The 20282-nt window shown below is 49.0% G+C and overlaps 1 protein-coding gene across 4 annotated transcripts in view; it reads right to left on the bottom strand.

The window, feature by feature from the left end:
• Positions 1-20282, bottom strand: part of UBASH3B (ubiquitin associated and SH3 domain containing B) — a 130061-nt gene that overhangs the window by 24887 nt on the left and 84892 nt on the right. For 3 of the 4 annotated variants that reach the window (XM_029956391.1, XM_029956389.1, XM_029956392.1), the window contains exons 2-5: positions 9844-9897; positions 9061-9247; positions 7563-7761; positions 3865-4034 (exon numbers count right to left, since the gene is read on the bottom strand). In XM_029956391.1, coding sequence (XP_029812251.1) covers positions 3865-4034; positions 7563-7761; positions 9061-9247; positions 9844-9897 — 610 coding nt within the window. Of the gene's footprint in view, positions 1-3864; positions 4035-7562; positions 7762-9060; positions 9248-9839; positions 9898-20282 lie in introns of all 4 variants that reach the window. The other variant, XM_029956390.1, reaches the window with a different exon arrangement.

Genomic DNA, 20282 nt, shown 5'->3' on the forward strand with positions numbered 1-20282 from the left:
TCAATTGTAAGGAAAACATTTCCTACCCTATTTATTTAAAATGGGACCCTGAGATGGAGATACTGTAACAGGCTTTCCTGAAGTTCCACAGTCGTTACTGGCAGGCTAAATATTCTGGTTCCACCTTCAGGTTTTTAACTTTGGCCTCTATTTTCTCATCTGTAAAATAATGCCTGGACTATAAAAGTTAAGGAGACAATCTAAGGAAACTCTTTAGGATGAAGCCTGCATTCAGAAGACACATCATTTTGTCTACTGAACCATGACACCTGGTTGCCCTTCTAGCCTGACCCCCTGGACTGTGTGCTCGTGAGCTAATCAGCTCTCCCTGTGTCCCTCAAGGTGACACATCGGAACATGTTTTAAAGAATTTCCTTTTCAAAGTCTCTAAGGAAAGTAACTTCCGTCTCAGAGAACGGAAGTAGAAATGGACAGAACCCTATTGTACTGATGGATTCTGATTTCCCTTCCCCTTAGGGCACTCCTTACTTCCCTTATTTCTCTTCCAGTATCTTTCAGCTCGAGATCGTTGCCTCCCGTCGCCTCCTGCTCCCTCCCCTGTCCTCTGCCACATTTGTGCTCAAACTACCATTTCTAAACCAGCCAGGGCGGTAGTTTCTGCTGCATTGTGTAAAGAGCTTAAAGGAAGAAACTCTCTAAACTAGGTATGTGATGATCCACCAAAAGGAGCACTCCTTTGCCTGGAACAGGGTGGAGAGAAGTATCGAGTCACGGGAGAACAAGTCAAAACTTCGGTCTCCTAGATACTCAAGCACAGCATAGTTTTGACTAATTAATTATGCCTTTGGCCCAGAAGTGTCTTTCCTTTGAGAAACTCAAAGTGACTTCCCAGCACTCATTCCTCCTATCACTTCATGGGGGCAGGGTGAGTATTCTGTCTCCAGGTTACCTCCAGGGAAACAGAGGCTCAGCAAAGGAGTGTAGGAGACCGTGTGTTCTAGGCACTGGGGTAGTCAGGCAACGAGGAGCTTCAATTAACTGAATAAGCAATACGATAATTAAGAGGCTGCAGCAAATCTAAAATTATAACTGGTGCCCATGTCCCCACAGCCCATTACGCTCACCAAAATCTCACACAAAATGTCAGCCTGTGTTTGAGAGAGATCAGGGCACATGCCTAGTTTTGCACTACATTAAGAAGTTACTCTTCTTAAATTGTTCTTAAGTTTATTTATTTATTTTGAGAGAGACGTAGACAACGTGAGCGAGGGACGGGCAGAGAGAGAGACTCCCAAGCAGGCTGTGTGCAGGGCTCAAACCCATGAACAGTGAGCTCATGATGTGAGCTGAACCAAGAGTTGGATGCTTAACTGGCTGAGCCACCCAGGTGCCCCAAACTTACTCTTTTATTGCTGGGTCTGTTTCAAGTTTGTTCACCCCTCGTACGTGGCAGTTACAATCCTACATGAGGGTAGGAACCTGACATCACTGCCTTCGAAGCTCTGCATGCTTCTCACAACAGCAGTAGCCACAATTCCGTCTTGCAGCCACCCAGGGCTATATATTAGGGCCCTTCCAGAATCTTACAGAGCCTGCATGACAGAAGAGTCCAGCAACATACTATTGCCATTGTCCACAGGAGACAATGAAGGACAGGAGAGTTCTAGAAGCTATGGAAGCAAACCTAACACCTACTGAAGGGATAGAACCAGGATCTGGAGCCGAGTGTGCTTTTCGTCCTTCCTCGGATTCCTATTACTTGGCACCGTTACGGGGCACAGCCCAATACCATCCCTAACATGGAGGACTACACGTAGCACAAAGAGGCATTTGCAAGTCGGAATCAAAGGGAGAACCAGGAGAGGGAGGAGACCTAGGAGTTTGCCTACGCATGGCTTGCTGAGCGCTCTTGTCCAAACCACTTTCCTTCTCGGGACACCTGTTGCCTCACTAGAATGATCAATCAAACCCATCTCCTGGGGACAGAAGGCAGGCAACGGAAGGTTTTTATACACAAGGGGGCTCAGGTAAAGGCAAATGACCTCAGAGAGAGAGAGAGAGAGAGCAAGCGAGAGCGAGTGAGCGTACTGTATCAGAAGGAACAGTAATAAATGAGCTTTTACAAATAAGAGATAAAAGAGGCCAAGTTATTTTTAGAAAATAATTCGTGTGGGCGCTTGCTGCCTCTTTCGCTCAGTGCCAATTGCGCTGAATGTGGGTCAGGCAGAAAAGCAATTACCCTTTGAGTTAACTGGAGGGCAGTGTTGATTAGAAAATATTCCTTGTAAAATTCCACTGCCACCTTCCCCGCCACCCCCGCCCCCCCTACCGAAAGGTGACTTCTCACAGTCCATCTCCATGCAACCCTGACTTTTTCTTTGTCCTTGTAAGGAATCCAGTCAGCCACGCCTCTCGTTTTATTTAGGGCTCATCCTAAGCAATTCCAGGAGATGTCGGAATTCTTAAGCAAGATCAAGCCCAGTCTCCTTGGTATGTCTTTCCAGAAACTTCCATCAAATGACTTGGAAGGAGGACGTGACATTCCTGGCAGCAGGGTCGGACAAAGCTGCGTGTCCCTGGCACTCACAAGCCCTGTGCCCTGGCCTGGACCTTTGGTTCATGGGTCATCTCTTCTCAACATTTCCAAGACAGTGATGAGATCAGCTGGTCTAGACTCCGAGATTCAATTGTTTCATATTTTAAAAAAGGGTAGAAGTGGGGAGCGCCTGGGTGGCTCAGTAAGCTGACTGACTCTTGATTTGAGCTCAGGTCATGATTTCACAGTCGTGGGATTGAGTTCCCGTGCCGGGATCTGCCCTGTCAGTGCAGAGCCTGCTTGGGCTTCTCTCTCCCTCTGACCCTCTCCCAGCTCACACATGCATGTTCTCTCTCAAAACAAATCAACACACAAACAAAAAAGTCAACAGAGATATTAAGAGGCTAGGTAATCGAACAAAAATATCAGTCCTTTTGCTGTTGAAAAATTGGAAGCAAATGAAATACAGAATCCTAAATAAGGATGACAAGGTTTTCATTAAACTGTGTGGCCTTTTTTTTTTTTTTTTTTTTTTAAAGATGGGCTGCTTATCTCTAGTGGTCAGAATCCCTGGGTTCTGACTTCAGCTTTGGTCCTAAATTGCTAATCAGCTTTGGACCATCCACTTGCCACTCTGTCTCAGCTTTTCTGTACAACAAAGGGCAATATTACTCTTCAGAGTGGCACAGGCTTATCGTGGAAATCAGTATTGATCCCCTCAAAGGAAGGATGCCAGGAGTATGCCAACCTCTCCACCTGTACTGGGATTCAGTAGTGCCCCTCGGGTCTCCCAGGGGAGGCATATCAAGTGTCACAACATGTTGCCTGTGTTTTTATTTCAGGAGTCTACTCTCTCCCCTGCTGGACTCAAGCTCCCTGAGGACAGGACCATATTTTAAAATGCTGGCATGTTACATGCTATAGACACTTGTCAAGTATCTGTTAATTATGTGTTCTGAGAATTTTTTGTTTTTTTTGTATTTCTGTGTCCTCCTTACCAAAGATCTGGATGAGGTCTTCTATTAACACCAAGAATTTGTAGAATGAAAATCTTTTCTAACATACTTTTCTAGTCTCCCTTTTCACTTCTGTATCATTCCAGTAAGGTGGGCAGGGCAGACAGGACAATGGGGTTGTGACACAGAGGAGTCCCTGGGGACCCGGGGAGGAAGGGTACAAGCTCAGAACTTCCCAAGGAAGCAGGCAGAGCCCAGAGAAAACTGTGGATTCAGCCGGCTCCTGGTCTGGTGCTCACTCCCCTGCTTTCCTTCGGTCCCCATCTCCGGGTAGCAGTGAGCCGCAATGCTCCCGGTTCTGGCCGCGCCCCAGTGCCCCTGGGAGTGTCGGGAGCCCCAAGGAAACATTACCTCGTGGTTGGCAAACCGGATATCTCGTGAGAATATGGTGGCCACCCAGTCACAGCCGAGTTTGACATCAATGTTCTGGGCTAGTTTCTCCAGCGTGGGCAAGTGGCTGGCTTGGAAGTGGTAAGCCAAGGTCACGTGCAGCTGCTTCTTATGGGGTTCCACGTGTACTTCTGGAAAATGAGGAAGGGAAGCATTATTGGAATGTGGTCAGCATCGCAATGGTGGGGACTCCAAGAACATGGAAGGGTGCTTCATAAATGCCACCTCCCAAATGACAAAGGAGGGAATCCCTTGGCCAGACAAAAGTGGCTTCTCTCTTTCAGAGCAGCAGAATCGGGAATGGAACCTGAATCAGCCTACAGTTTGAGAGGCAAAGAGCCATACCTGGCTCCCAACCAGCGGAGAGGTGATTGTTTGGGTCAGCTTTTCCTTCTAATAACACACAGATTATCAGCAGCCCGACACTGAGGAAACAGACCTAAAAGGATGAGCAAATTCGTGCCAAAACAGAGATTCTGCAATTGTGTGCATGCAAGAGCTTATCACCTTCATGTTGAAATCAGGTCTCTTAGCTTCTGAGTGTCTCTGACAGAGGAGGCAGGGGAAAAGATGGAATATCTTCCAAGTCTAAAACAAGACTTTCCAGGGTGTAAAACAGAATAATTCTCTGTTGTGGGGGCTGCCCAATGCACTGCGGGGTCTTTGGCCACATCCCTGGCTTCTACCCACTAGGTTCCGGTAATATCCGCCCCCAGGTTGTGGCGACCAACAATGACTCCAGACACTGCCACATGTGCCCGGGGGGGTAAAATCTCCCTGACTGAAGCCACTGGTTTAAAGTATACAGGCAACTGGGGCGCCTGGGTGACAGGTTGGTTAAATGTCTGACTCTTGATGTCAGCTCAGGTCATGATCTCATGGTTCGTGAGTTTGAGCCCTGCATCAGGCTCCGTGTTGCTAGCGTGGAGTCTGCTTGGGATTCTCTCTCTCCTTCTCTCTGCCCCTCCCCTCTGCTTGTGCTCTCTCTCTTTTTTTCTCTCAAAATAAATAAATAAAAAAAATTAAAGCATAGACTGTTTTCCTAAGACACTGTAAGAAACAAACCTATGAGGCAATGAATTATATTTCTCTTTTGTACACCTGTACAGCACTGCAGAAGATACAACCAGGGGGAAGGTAGGAAATCTGTGAAAGTCAGTTCTGGTTCATGTCCCAGGGAGACAGACGGAGCAGTCGGATCTTTTTTTTTTTTTTTTGAGAGACAGAGAGGGACAGTGCGAGCAGGGGAGGGGTCAGAGAAAGGCACACAGAATCCAAAGCAGACTCCAGGCTCTGAGCTACCTGTCAGCACAGAGCCCGACTCGGGGCCCGAACCCACGAACCGTGAGATCATGACCTGAGCTGAAGCCGGACGCTTAACTGACTGAGCCACCCAGGCGCTCCATATCAGAAAGTTCGGATCTTTTTCTGTTAGACTACATTGCATTTTCTTTGGCGTAAGCCCTGCAAGGCAAGGCTTTCTGTGTCTTGTTTGCAGTGTATCCCCAGTGCTCAGCACATGATACAGGCTTTTAGTATTCCGTCAATGATGAAATATCCATGCATAATAAATCTCCTTAAGCCACTTAGGATGGAAGAGGACACAATCTACTTGCTCATGGATTCTGGGTCTGCAGAAAAGTCTAGAATATTGAGATGTAGGTTCTATGGCCAAGATGGGATGGCCCACTGTCCACATAAGGAGGCAAGAAGCTGGACCACACAGGGCAGGGCCATCCAGTTCTCCTGGTCACCACCAGGGGGCCCCACAGGGGCAGAGAACCAGGTCAGTCAAGTTCTTCGAGAGAGTGGCCACAGATTGGTGGCTTTCTCCTACAAGGAAAGCAAGGGCCTCACTGCCTTTCACTCATGACGCGCCTGAAAAGTCAGCCACAGCCCTGTCCAAGATCCGGTTTTGCATATTTGTGAAGGATTTAGGTTTTGTGGCTCCGATACCAGGTTTGCGTCTTGTGGGGGTTTTAGTGGTTTTGATAATAGCTACTGTGGGATGAAAGAGAGTCATCTCCCTGAAGTGGTGGGATAGGAACAGGAAATAATTTGCCTCTCTATTATGTCATTTCTCTGAAACATCAAGTTATGAAATGGCAGGCTCCAGCAAAGTCAGAAAGCTGAGCCTGGCCCAGGGGGAGAAAAGGGGTGTGTGGGGAGGGGCTCTAAGGAGTCCCCCTCCCTAAGTAGAAGAGGTATCTTAAGTTGCAGAGCTCCTCTGAGAGGGGAGACCTCCCTGCAATCCTGCTCAGTGACACTGAGCCTTCGCCACACTCTTTCTGGAATCCTGAGCCCTGATGGGGGCTTTCCTGGTGAAGAACACCAAGCAAAGTAGCAGGTGCATCGTATAGGTCAAAGGTTGGGAGACCAAGGGGCAAACCGCATGGCTTTACTCCGGTCTCTCCCCTCTCCATCCCTCCTTGGAAGGGAGAAGGGGTGTGGTGGGTGCTGGCTAACTCGGGGCCTCCTCCAGTTTGCATGAGATGCTCAGATTCAGCTGGTCCACTCACACCCAGCTCTGCTCTGGTTAGGGCAGGAAGGGGGGGGCCTCTGCACACACTTTGTCCCTTCCTGCCTGCCCTCCTGTCTGCACGGCCCTTTCTCCACTGTAGGGATCACTGTCACCCAGCCCCGCATGCATATCCTTTTTTCTGTGGAGGGGGAACCATCCGTCCTATGATGGCCTCTCTCTTCTCAGAGCTCTGTTAGCATAGGTACTTGAACCTGGACCTCTGGCCTGGAGAAATCACTTCTTATGTTGCTTTCTTCACGGATGAGCACATTGCGGTCCCTAATAAATACCCACTGATGGTGATTTCCCAAGGGAGCCAGGAGACGCTGCTCCCTGCCAACACTTCCCCCTCTCGACCCCACCGTCTGTCTGGCCCACTGCAGACAAGGCTCACCTTGACCTAGGTGAGCTTATTGCTACCTGCAGGCAGACAGGAAAGCTTTGGCAACTTCTCCCCTTCGTCCCCTCTCCATGCTTCCTGCCTCTAAGTCAACCCCATATCCGGAGTATCTCTTAAGCTAATTCCTTTGATGGGAAACCTCAGTTGGCTTGAACTAAGACCTGCTGTGGAAAGAGCAAGAAGCATCTTGCAGGGATGACATTTCTGGACAGACTGTCGAAGCTTTAGGGGACCATCGAATGGGGTTCAGGGAGTTGCAGGACATGGGCCTGGGATCTATCATCTGATACGAAGTGGCTCTACTCTGTTCTCTGTGCTGTGCTACCCCCCTGAGCGCGGCCCTGGGTCCTCACGGAGTGAGCTGGGCGACCCTGACAAGGGTCTTCGTGGCGGGGAAGGAAGGTTTGTTAACTCCGAACTGGAAAGAGATGGAGGTGCTACAAAGGGTGTGTTTATGGCTTCAGTGTGGAACAGTGATGGGTGTGCCTTCCACTTGGGTGTTGAGGGTAGACACTGGATGTTCTCTTAAGAGGCTTAGCAAATCAGTAGTTTGCTGTTTCTAAAAGGGAGTGAACAGGTACTGCAGGAAAGGGCCATGTTCCACGGCTGGCTCTTTGCATTCCTGCAGGGGACCCTCCACCTCGCAGTCCCAGCCCAGCCCTCCGTAGCTTCCTATCCCTTTCCTTCCCAATGTTTGATTAACAGGACCCTCGGCTGGCCTGGCAGCTGGTGGCTCACCGGTTTTAGACGCGGCCTCAGCAGCAAAGTCAGCGGCAAACTTCTTGAGGACCTCAGCGCTGTCTTCCTTCACGAAGAGGCCAATGAAGTTGGAGGAGGTATAGAGCTCCAGGGGCAGCGGGGCTGAGAACTTGCATTTCCAGCGACTGACCGTGGTCTGCAGGGCCTCCCCGAGGGCGTCCACCTTGCTGTCCTCACACTGGCAGGGGGAAACAAGATGCTTTGTTCAGAGGGGAGGTAGAGGTCTACACTACTGAACATTTGGGGCCATCCCTACACCATCACTTGTTGGTGAGGACAGAGGAACACTGCAGGCTCCCAGGTATCTGGAAATGGGTGATCTCACCGGTAAATGCAACTGGGGTGATGGACCAGCTCTTGCCTCCCAACCTGCCCTGCTCTGCCCCTGGGCGCACCTGGGATGCAGGACTGGGCCAGGAAGAAAGGAAGGATTGGGGGGACGTGCCCAGAGAAAACAGCGTCTCAGGGTACAAGATGTGCTTTCTGTTGCTTTCACATCATCTGTGCCTTTTCTATTCCTCTTGGATGGTCAGAGGTTGACTCAACTGCCAGTGTCATGAGCGTTCAGAGAGCTGTGACATCATCTCCCCTCCCCAACTCTCCCCCGCCCCCCCGCCTCCGCCAAGCACCGGGGTAAAATTCTGAATGCTTTTGAGAAAGATTCTGGGATGACTAGGAGGAAGTGATAATCATTCTGATTTGCAGAGGGAATGGTAGGAAAGGTATAAGGAACACATTTTTTTGGGGGGGGGTCTTAAAGAGGCAGAGACAATCTTGGGGGGAAAATACCTCAGGATACTCTTTAAAAATGTTGTATTAAAGTGCTACCATTCTGCCTCATCTTGAATGTACCTGGATAAGCCAATTCTGCTCCATCTTCCCAGAGAACTAAAGTAGATGAAATGTATTTATGTTTATCACACTGAGGGGGATTTAGTCATTTTTAGTCATTAGGTAAGCTCTGTGATAGCCAGGATTACGGATTAGGTAACTACAATGGATCACAGGTAGCTTTGCTGTCTCTGGAAAGATCTGGTGAGACAAAACATGTGGACGGGGAGGGGGGGGGGTCTCTGAGGCTAAAGTCACCTCCTGCGTCTGCAAGAGCACACTTGTCCCCAGCTCTCTAATTTCTACCCTGACCGTGGGACTGCTTTGGTTTCACTGCTGTGGTTCTCCGTCCGAGTCCTGACTCGGTGGGGCAGGCTTGTCCCCTGGAGTCCCGAGGAACACCATTCGTTGTGATGGTGCATCCAACCCGGGGTGCTCCTGGCCCCAAAAGATATCACAAAGAGGAGCTAGGACCCTATGCATTTCTTGCAGGTCCATCCAAGCCTAGGAGCCCGTGACTCTTTCTACCAGCTCCCCGGGGTGCTCCTGACTCTGCCTCCAGGTCGCAGGGTGCTGGCTGGGATGCGGCAGCCAGGCTCCTGGGGGGCAGGGGCTCGGGGGCCTGGGGGAGGGGTCTGCGGCTCACCATGAAGAACTGGCAGAGGGTGATGTGGGGGAAGATGTTGTGGGCCTTGTTCTTTCCGCAGATCTGCTTCGACTGTTGCCAGAAGTCGGAGAGCTTCTGTGCTAAGGGGCCGGTGGGTCGGAGGTAGAGGACGTACTCCCGGGGCAGAGGGTCATCCAGGAAGGGGTCGCCGACATGGGAGAACAGCCTGCCGGAGAGAAGAGCCAAGCAGGCCCGCTGGAGCACGATGGAAGGGAAGGAAGACCCCAAAGAGACAGATCCGCCCTCCAAAGGCTCCATAACCCAGGCACTGCGAGGGGAGGGGTTTTCATTTTTGTGCTCAAAAAATCCATGCCTAGGATGGAAACCTGTGTGCCTCCAGATGAAGGGAAGTGTCAGGAGCCTTCAGGAGCGTAGCCCCATATCCGCCCTGGGCAGTGATGTCCTGTAAGGTGTTTTGGCTTTTTTGTTTGTTTTTGGAACTGATTCACCTAATACCCACAACCTAAAGTGTGTGTATCTTTCAGTGAGTGAAGGGGGGAAGAGGCAGATATTGGGTTAGGGGGTCTATCTTAGAAATTCTTGAATTTCTTTAAACAGCTTTAAGGAGAAGCACGCCCTGCAGCCAAGACCCAGGAGGCAATGGGCTTGATAAACATGTCACCTGTCACATGGCTTGTCACATGGTCTTTTGCCTCCCCTTTCCCCCCACCATTAGAGAGAGGCTGCACATCTCTGCTCATCCACATACACTTACAGAGTTAATTATATGCTATTTTCTCTATTTATTTATTTCATACCAACCAGTCACATGCTGCCTGAACACTTCTCCCTCCTGTGGATGCCAAGGCTTTTTGTCTGGAAGAAGAAATCAAATTTCTATTGTTAGTATTTTTAGCCTCCTATCAGCTTTTCTCACTGCTGTGGCGAGAGTGTGTGAAGGAGGCGACATCAGAGCCTCCTCAATGGTGTGTGGGGGTGGGGGGTGACAAGACACCTGCAGCAGAACCCCCTTCCCCCCACCAGGGTCATAGCAAGGCACAGGGAAATTGTGGCTTGTAATTAATTTCCATGTAATTAGCACTGGATTTGCATGCGGCCCGACAGCCATGCAGTCTATTTTCAGCAGTTTCCACATTAGAATTTTCTTTCTGCTTCCCTAAAGGTTGCATGTCTTGGTCCGTCCCCTCCTTCCTTTTCACCCACTCTTCCTGACCCAGATCCCTGGCCAGCTGAGTGGTTTTTTATTTGCAGCCCTCTTGGCAAAGCATGGTGGAAGCTGGGGCTGAAACCCACAAGGACATTCGCTTTGGACCAGTTCAGTGACTCCTCCCACAGCCTCATGCTAGATCTATAATCTCCCCACTATTTCAGAGCCTCTGGGGACACACAGGTTAAGAGTGTGGCCAGAGCTGTGCCTCCATCACTCCCCCTGCTGGAGTCAAAGCTCTATTACTGGCGGGGGCAGTGTTACAGGGAGGTGACAGGGGCAAGGCCCTTGGGCACAAGCACGAGAGGAAGCGTGTCTCAAATCTCAGGTCTCTAGGAGCCAGATCGTTCCGCGTTTGTATCCAGCTTCGTCATCCATCCATTCGCTCTGCACTCATGCTTCAGTTCGCTGAGAAATCCGTCCTGAAGTGCTACTGTTTTGTCAGCACTGGGCTAGGCTCTAGGAATACAGTGACGACCAGACTTCTACAGTCCCAACCCTCATGGAGATTTGGGTCGAACTGGTATGAAAACCTTGACTGTACAGGTAATTACACTGGTGGCGAGTGCAATGAAGGGAAGGCATGGAGAGCCCTAAGAACATAGGACAGGGACACTGAACTTGGGCTGCGGGGCCAGGGAAGGCTTCACGGAGGAAGTGACATTTTGAGTGGGATCCGAATAGTGTAGACTTTTCTGGGCAGGGGTGAGTGGGTGGGGGGTTGTGGCAGCACCCACTTAGTTTATCTGCTCCATAGATGTGTACACAAGGAGACTTGAACTCTTGTCAGACCCCATGGAGGTGATCAGTAAATGGTCATTCTTGTCCCTTATACACTACAGATTCAGGTTCTTTCTTATCCAGGGGGATCTCAGGCGAGGGAAGTGAAGTAACGAGCTCAAAGCAGCCTGGCCCTAGCGATGGCCACAGCCCAAAGGTCAACTAAATACTTCTCCCACCTAACATTCTGAGCACGGACACCGTATGATCAGGATTACGACATCTACACAGCTAAGCATTACAGAAGCAAGCCAGACAGACCCCTCTGAACCACTCAGAACAGAAGCTGGTGCAGAAAGGCCTGGAAGCACAGGGACCCCCCTCTACACCCCTCCACACACTCACCCCAACACCTTAATAAGGTGCCTAATCGCTGCCATGTTGCCCAGTTCTTAGAGGCACACATCTTATGCTTTTTTTTTTTTTTTTTTTTTTTGGATTTAGAAGCCACGTAAAAGAAAGAATGCAAATCATGGTCTTTTAGGTTAGAATCCCTGAGGAATTAAATTCACCAAAAAAAAGACCCATTGTTTCAGAAAACCAGGAAAAGAAAAACTCGTTTGTGATACAATGTCCTATTTATATGAAGGATATGAAGGATCCAAGTTCTTTTTTTTTTTCCTGGGCCTTTCCCCCGGTGAAATATATCTGACTTCAATTTAATTCGTTTTTCCTTAAGCACCAGGAGTATCCTCTGGAAATGGAAGATCTAATTAAGTTATGGTCCCCGTAACTCAAAAGACAGATTTTGGGGAGGGCTCAAAGATATAATTGAGAAAGATAATGAAAGGTTTGGGGTGACAAGGCTCTGATGAAAGGTTAAGGAAACCCAAATTCTTCTTTCTGAGGAAGACAAGTCTGAGAAATCTTCAACTTTATGGAAGGCTCTCGTATCCGATGTACCTTCTCTAGCGAGGGCCAAAGTAAAAATAAGCTTTGGCTAGAGCACAAAGGGCTCACGTTGTATACCCAAAAGAACTTTCTGGTTGGCTCAGTCAGTTAAATGTCTGACTTGAGATCAGGTCATGATCTCACGGTTTGTGAGTTCAAGCCCCGTGTCAGGGCTCTGTGCTCACAGCTCAGAGGCTGGAGCCTGCTTCCCATTCTGTGTCTCCCTCTCTCTCTGCCCTTCCCCTAGCTTACACACTCTCTCTCTCACTCAAAAATAAACATTAAGAACAAAAAGAACTTTCTGAAAGCAAGGTGTTGTGAAAGCGAGGTGCCTTTTTTCATGTGGGGGTGGGAGAAAGTTTCTAAAAGCCATTACTGATCTGAAACAGAGGCATGGGATTCTCTGGGCAGCGGGTATAAAATCCCTGCTTCCCTAGCAGGACCCTGCTGCTCCTTCCTGCTCTGCCAGCCTGACAATGGTTTGGGCTGAGTGTGTTCCCAGAACCCTGCCCACAAAACAGACTGAACACGGGGAGCCGTACAGCATCCCCTCCCCCCTGCTGCAGAAAGACTGTTGCCATAGAGCTCCCACCTCCACGGCCCATCGATGGGGCCAATGCCAAGAACAGTTGGGTGTGCGGGATAGACCCCAAACACCAGGCTGAGCCTGAACAGCTGCTACCCTCAGGGTGACTCAGAAGTTGGCAGACTGTCGGAGACCCTGGGCAGATCAGGGCAGAGTACCCCTTTCAACTCAAAGGCCCAGTGTCTGGGTGGCTCAGTCATTTAGGCGTCCGGCTTCGGCTCAGGTCATGATCTCACGGTTCGTGGGGTTGAGCCCTGTGTCTGGCTCTGTGCTGACAGCTAGCTCAGAGCCTGGAGTCTGTTTCAGATTCTGTGCCTGCCTCCCTCTCTCTCTGACCCTCCTCTGCTTGTGCAGTCTCTCTCTGTCTCTCAAAAATAAATAAAAAACAGGAAAAACAACAACAACAACAACAACAACAACAACAACAACAACAACTCAAAGGCGAGTGGTCCAGCCACTGGATTATAGCAGCCAATTATTCAAATGAGACCTTTGTGATTGGACTTGGTGGGACATGGGAAAGGATGCAGCTCTGTTATGGGAGAGCACAAATTTCACCTCTGATCTGGGTCCTAACCTTTCCCAGTACGTCCAGGGTTCACTCTTAGCAGAAGGGGGGAAAAACAAAAAACAAAAAAACAGAAAACCCCAAACAACAACAACAAAACAATGCAAACTCTGATGTCCTGCTCATAGTGGGGAAGAACAGCACCAATCAAATCAAAGCGAAAGCTCGCTGGAAACAGGCAAGCATCTGTGATGGCATTGGCTCAGATAAAAGGGACCAGCAGTCCCCACCGATGGCCTTGCTTCACTCTGGCTCAGATCCCTCTCATTGTCTGCCCTCAGCTCTCCCGGATTTTAGGTTCTAGGTCCGTCTGCCCCCACGACCACTGCTCGACGCCACCACCACCACCAGGGACACAGAGAGGCCCTCAGGTCTTAAAAGGGTTGGAAAGGAAATACCTCTTTCTGGTTTGCCTAAGACAAAGGAGCATTCTTTCCTCCCCTCCTTTCTTTCCTCCCTCCTTCGCTTCCTCCCCAGCAACTCTTAGCAGGAAACCAAATGAAAACCAGAAACAAAACCAAGAGTTGAGATCAGAAAGCTCCACTCAATAAAGTTTGGCTGGGGTCCTTTGGGGAAGGCCTCTGGGTCCTGCAGTTTGGTTGAGGCCTGTGTGCATGGATTTGGGCCGGCCAGTGTCCCAGTCCAGTAGGACTCCAGCTACTTCTCAGAAGCACAGGTTTTGAGCTGGACTTGGACTGTCCTGTTTAATGGTCCCCCAGGCCGGTTTCCTCTGCAGTCACCCTCGGCCAAACACCAGCCATAGGTCAGGCACCGTATTACCACTGGGCATAGAAAGAGGAGGAGAGGGGGTTTCTGGGGCTGGGGTGCTCAAACTGTACACCAAGCTACCCTAGGTTGGGACCCCCCGGCAAACTACAGAAAGTGCTATGGGATCTACATTTTTGAGGAAAACATAGCCAGCCTCATCACCTGCTGGACATCCCCTAAGCCACTAGCTTGAGGGAGGGAGTTTCACGATTTGATTGTTTTGCATTCCTCTCGATACTTCTTTGTGAAGCCGGAACTCTGGCAACTGCTATAATAAAAAGGTACCCAGGGGAAACCAAGGTGGAGTAGGAAATGAGAGTGGCAGTGTCAAACCTGATTCTAAGGTTTGAATAGTTGTGTCCTGCCCCACCCCCCACCATTAGTAAGGAGTTGTTAAAACTCGAAATGAGTTCAAAATACTTTTCTTTGAGGTGCCTGGGTGGCTCAGTCGGTTAGGCGTCCCACTTCGGCTCAGGTCATGATCTCGCACTCCATGAATTCAAGCCCCGCATCGGGCTCTGTGCTGACAGACTGTGCTGAAGCTGACAGCCTACGTCAGATTCTGTGTCTCCTGCTCTGTCTGCCTTTCCCTCACTCACACTCAAAAATAAACATTAAAAAAATTTAAAACCGCTTTCTTTCGATTTTGTATATTTTTGACATGGCTGTTAAGTTGTTAGGAGATCAATACTCATTACGTTGTTTGGATCCAACTGCTAAATAAACTATTGGGTATTTACTGCCGAGATGGTCAAGGGGTGTTGCGAACTGATAAAGTTTGGGAATCTGTCCTAAGAGAAATGACACTGACTGGGATCTTAAAGGTGCTCCAAGAGCTGGTTAGAGAAGAAGAGAAGGGCATTTGATGTGGAGAGAATGGTAGGGGCTAAGGTATGAAGGCAAAGAATTCAGGGAAATTAGCTTGAGGACACTAGAGCAATCTGAAAGAAGGTTCAAGAAGCTGGAAAGGTAGGCAGGGGACAGCTCACAAGCATCTGTACCATTGAAAGAGGTGGCCCCAATCACAGCACACAGTGGGGAATGGCGGAGTGCAGTAGAGTCGGAGAAGCGCGATCAGATTTGCATGAGTGGCCCTAAGCGAGGTGAAAATGGTCTGCCAGGGGCTGTTTGGAAGGCCTCGACGGTAGATCGGAAGGGGACAGTGGAGAGATTGATCTAGAACGATAATGGGAATGTTGGGAAAATGAGCGAAGCTTGGCACTGATGAGAGATGGTAGCTTGGATGGGTGAGAGGGGCACACTCCTGGGTGTGAACAATTCCCGGTACGGTTCCATGCGGACAGCTAGACCAACTATCCGCACCAGACACCAGGAGTCATTGTGGGAATGATGTTCTGTAAAGCTTTTTCTGTTAGCTTAACTGTGCTTCCTTGTCTCTTTCTGTTTGTAAGCCAGACATTTCTTTTAGGCTACCTAGTAAGTTCCTATTTCCTAAGGAGTACCATCAGCTCTCAAGTCACTCAATACTGGGGTCAATAAATAGTCAAGGCATCCCTGGCTCAGGCAGACAGGTGGCCCAGACCCCCAGGCTCTCCAGGGTAATTCATCTCTTCTGTGCCTTCAGAAGAGAGATTTTCCCCTATTGTGTTGACCTTGACAAAACTCAAATATCTGACTCCTGAATCTTTTTTTTAAGTGTATTCTTTTTTAATATTTATTTTATTTTTGAGAGAGAGAGGGAGAGAGAGAGAGAGAGAGAGAGAGAGAGAGAGAGAGAGAGAGAGAGAGAGAGAGAGAGAGAGAGAGAGAGAGAGAGAGAGAGAGACAGAGCATGAGCAAGGGAGGGGCAGAGAGAGGGGGAGACCCAGAACTCAAAGCAGGCTCCAGGCTCTGTGCTCAAAGCACATTGCCCAGTGTGGGGCTCGAACTCTTAAGCTGTGAGATCATGGCTTGAGCCAAGGTCAGAGGCTCAACAGACTGAGCCACCCAGGGGCCCCCACCTGAATCTTTTAAAAAACAATAAGCAACATATATACTACTAGAAAAGGAAGTATATTTTCTCAAAGTAGTAAGAGCTTGATTCAATTAAGCAGAGCTTTCCAATTACGTGAAGTTGTTCTATCCTTGGCTTTGGATTGCTGGTCAGCACATCCTGTGGCCTGCAGATTGTGTATGCTTGTACATGGGCTCCCTGGGACCGAAAACTTCGTTATGCAGGAAAAGAGGAGCTAGGAGGTCAAGTCTGTAATCCTCCAAGTGGATGAAACTCCCCATGCAACAAAAATTCTATTGTTCCTTCGTGTAGCTAAGATAATCTCAAACATTAGATTAATGTTTAATCAACTGTAGGATTAAAAATAAAAGGTCCTCAACCCCCAGGATACTGGTTGTTAAATTTTCCACATTTAATACTTTGAATTCAATTAAATGATGACCTAATTAACCAGATACCTTATTCTCTTTCCTCAGAATCAGTTTAATGATCTGCGCTAGACTGGGGAGTGAGCAAGCTTAGGGAGAACCCAACTTCCATTTTTCCTGGTCGGAGGGTCCAGTTCTATCAAGGGGCCACCGGTCCCACCAAACAATGTTGGGGGATTCTTTTAGGGTGTATTTGAAAAACGGACATTGTCTGGTAGTGTGGTTTTAAGTAGAACGATCAGAGGCTTTTGTGGTGCTGTGTGGAGAATGGCTGGCTCAGTGCAGACCTTCTTCATCGGAGAATTTGAGGTGGCTTAATGACTAGCTGACGCTATCCTGAGAACAGAGTCAGGCAGGTGACTCGGCATCTATAGGTTGCTCCCACAGGAGAAAAGTAGTCAATAATGATTGGAGGCCCTCCATGCACCGGGTAAGTCACAGACTTTAAACCCTCATGAAAAATGGTGAAAGCAGCATTGTTAAGAAGTCTCCCTGGACCTAGGCAGCTCTCGCCTGATAGGTCACTGTCCAGTCATCTCTGTGGTTGTCCCAATCTAGGGACCGCTCCCACAGGCTGTGGCTAAGCTCTGAATCAGTGAAAGAAGTATACTGAATAGCTGACACCCTGAGCCTAGAGCCCCAGGAAGCATTTCTGCTAACTTCCTCCAAGTTTCCTCTTCTCTGGACGCCCATGCTGGAGTGGCCCCTACTCCGCTGGTTGGGAATGGTCATGGACATCTGCTTCTGCCTCCTGGGTGCCTTCCAGGTTGGAATGGGGTTCTTGGTAGAAGAGGGAGGTGGAGATGTTGAGAATATTAGTGCCTGTCTTCCTGTGCACTTACCTCAGCTCAATCAACAGAGTCTTCCCTCTTAGCCTCCACATAAAAGTGAGTCTCAAGTCAAACCTATTCTCTGAATGAGCAAGTCTAGACATGAAGAAAGATTTTGTGACTAAAAAAATCCAGGAAAAAAAAAAAAACAACCCTGCTAATCTATAAAGGAGAAGTTCCCCTACCTTATTATCTTTTCTCTATGCATCAGAAATGACTTGTTTCTTGGGCTTTTGCTTAATACCCACTCCTCTTGGATTCTCACTTTCTTCTCCGGTGAAGGTTTGCTTCTGCTTCCAACTATAATTGGCCTGCTTCCGCTTTCTCTCCTGTTGGGTTGGGTTGGGTTTTTACAGCAAAGGATATCGCCCATGTGTAGAGCAGAAAGGTGTGAGGATGGGATGGGCACAGAATATGGAACAGACATGAGTCCAGACACTCTAGGGGCCAAGGATGGGAGATGCTTACAGAGCAACCAACTTGATCCCCTGAACTCACATTCTTGTCCCTTCTCATCCATCACTGCCCATTAATCGATACTTCATTTTCTGACATAAGTACCCTCTGAGCTACCAGTGGCCAATAAGATCCACACGGGTTTGGTCCTGACATTAACTGATGGTCAGAAGCCAAATGAATGTTGGGGGAACATTTGAGGAGCAGCTAAGATCCACATAAGCCAAGGAGGGGCCAGAGGTGGTTATTTTAGCCAAACCTTCTCGGCAGAAGTAAAATCAAGGACTGGCCAAATGCCATTGTCCCAGTGGGTCCTTGCAGGAGTTGGGACATGGGCATAGGTTTGCAGGTGCTCTTTTCCCAAAGGAAGTTATGTCCCAACTTGATGCTTCAGTTTTTCATCTTCAAAGAGAAAGTGATGAATGCCCACCCAGGGAGTTTTGTGAAAGAACGATGTGACTTCTATAAAGTGTTATGAGGTCCTCAGAAGCGACAGTAATTAATACACCATGATTCTGTGGTTGCAAAGGATCTTGAGACTGGCTGGCCCATTCTTCCTCATGACCAGACAAGGCTGTACTTCCTCCAAGGTTGCACCTTTGAAGGAATCTTTCTCTCCTCACAGGTCTTAAGGGGATCCCACAATGTCTCTGGATTATATAAATTAATGAGCCCTGTGCTCAGAAAGTTCTTCCATGTGTCCAAACTCTTTCCAACTGTGCCCAAACTCATGCCACCTTTTCTGTGCCTGGTAGGGTTGATTGCTCTTTCCGACATAACAAAACAATGTATTCTGTCACTTTTGCCCCAGGAATCCCAGCTACTTTGGGGCACCAAGGCCAGTCAGAGAGCCTTGCAAGAGGTTGGGCAATTCTGTTTAACAACCTCATCTCCAAAGACTGTGCCTCCTCCCTGTGAGGTTGAAGAAGCCTGGTGGAGCGGCCGGCCAATAAACATAAACCATAATGGCCCTACCCATTTCCTTTGGAGGAAATGAATCTAATGGAGAAAGATATATTGATCATAAAGACCCAGTTTCAGAATCAGTCTCCTGGCGGTGAACCCTTTCAGTTAGCTGGGGCTAATGGCCTAGGCTTTCAGCTGCCGGGGCCCGTCTGAGAGCTTGTGCATCTAACAATCGATGGGACAGCAAGCCCACCAGGGGGCCGGGGATGCTACCACCAAAGGGCTGGCCAACAGGAAGGAAAATGCTGTGGGCTTTTTTAGAAAGCTAATCAGAGATGGGGGGTGGGTACTGAGCTATTGGGGGCCTTTAAGGAGACTTTCTAGTTGAAGAAACTCAACCTGTGGTGACACCCCTCTTTCTCTTCTATCAACAAGACTCTCTCTTCCAACCCATAAAGAGCCCATTAAGCAGCTCTCCTCAGGAGGTGGTTAGCAGGGAAAATGCCGCTTAGGTTCCCTGATGTGTGTATGTGGCAGGCCCAGCAGCCCAGATGGAGAGGCCTTGTTTTGTTCTGGCGAACTGTGGCCTCTCTGCAGCTTATAATTGGGAAGCCAGCCATTAGACCCTGGGTGGTGACATAATAAAACACACTGCTTTCTGCCTCTGTTGTAAGTCTCCCTAGGGTCCAGACAATACCATGCCTCTCCCCACAAAACCACAGAGTTTGTGCACAGAGACCCAAGTGGCGGACTTGCAGCATAAAAGGAACACGTTCTTGGGAGCTTCCTAGCTATGGGACTGTGGACAAGTTAATTATCTGAAGATTAATTTTCTCAGTCTCTTAAGTGGGGATGACAGTACCTACACCTCGCAATGTAGAATGGCAATTCACAGCAGTGGCAGATCCTGTACCTGAAGAACTCAGCACAGTGTCCAGCATCTACTAGGCACTTAAAAATAACACCTGCACATACACCCATGCACCGTCTCTAACAATCTTTGCCAATTTTCCCAGAATACGTGTTAAGTTCTGTGCTCCTCGGAATATTTCAAGACTGGGCATCAGAAGACCTGGAGGTGTTCTCTGCTAAAAATGCCCAAGACCAACTAGTACAGTCTCAAGGAGCGTACGGGGTCTGGGACAAAAGGAAAGCTTTCCAGATACAGCAGTAACACAAGAGAAGGCGCAGATGGGAAAGGGGCCCGTGATGTGTGACGATTGTGGAAGAAGTCTACCAGAGAGGGGGACACCACCCAGGAGGCAGGAGAAGCGGGCAGGGGACTCTAGGTCAGCTCAGAGGAGGTGCTGGGAGTCCCCAAGAGGCTCTGAGGAACAGAGGTAGCGGTTTTCACTCACCGGAAGTTATCCGAGGAGAGAAGGGGCAGGCCTGGGGTGGGGGGCGGGAGTCAACCATCATCACACACTGAGGAAAAGCTGGCCAGAGTTCCCCTTTGTCCTCTAAGATCCTCAGTCACTAGTGTTCCCTGTGGGGCTGTGGAAACCCATTCACTTCTCTCTGTCTGAAGTACTTCCCAAGAGAACGGGATCGAAGTTTCAAAAGTTCAATCTACTGTACATGATGAACTACAGTTATTCCCCAAGAAACAGGTTCAGAAGTTGCCTCGCTTTTGCCCGAGGACACACAGCCAGACAGGGACACAATGATCCCAGAGACAGACTGAACATTATCATGAATGTTAACACTCAGCACAGTCTCCATCCCATAATAGGTACGCCATAGACATAGCCATGATTTCAGTTCCCTCTCCAGGACTTTACCATTTCTGCATGTGTTCCTACCAGTTTCCTTCCCCTAAGACATATCTGAGAACGGAGTATGGGTTAGTGACCTATCTCGCCGCGC

Source organism: Suricata suricatta, chromosome 11, assembly GCF_006229205.1.
Source record: "Suricata suricatta isolate VVHF042 chromosome 11, meerkat_22Aug2017_6uvM2_HiC, whole genome shotgun sequence".
Taxonomy (NCBI): domain Eukaryota; kingdom Metazoa; phylum Chordata; class Mammalia; order Carnivora; family Herpestidae; genus Suricata; species Suricata suricatta.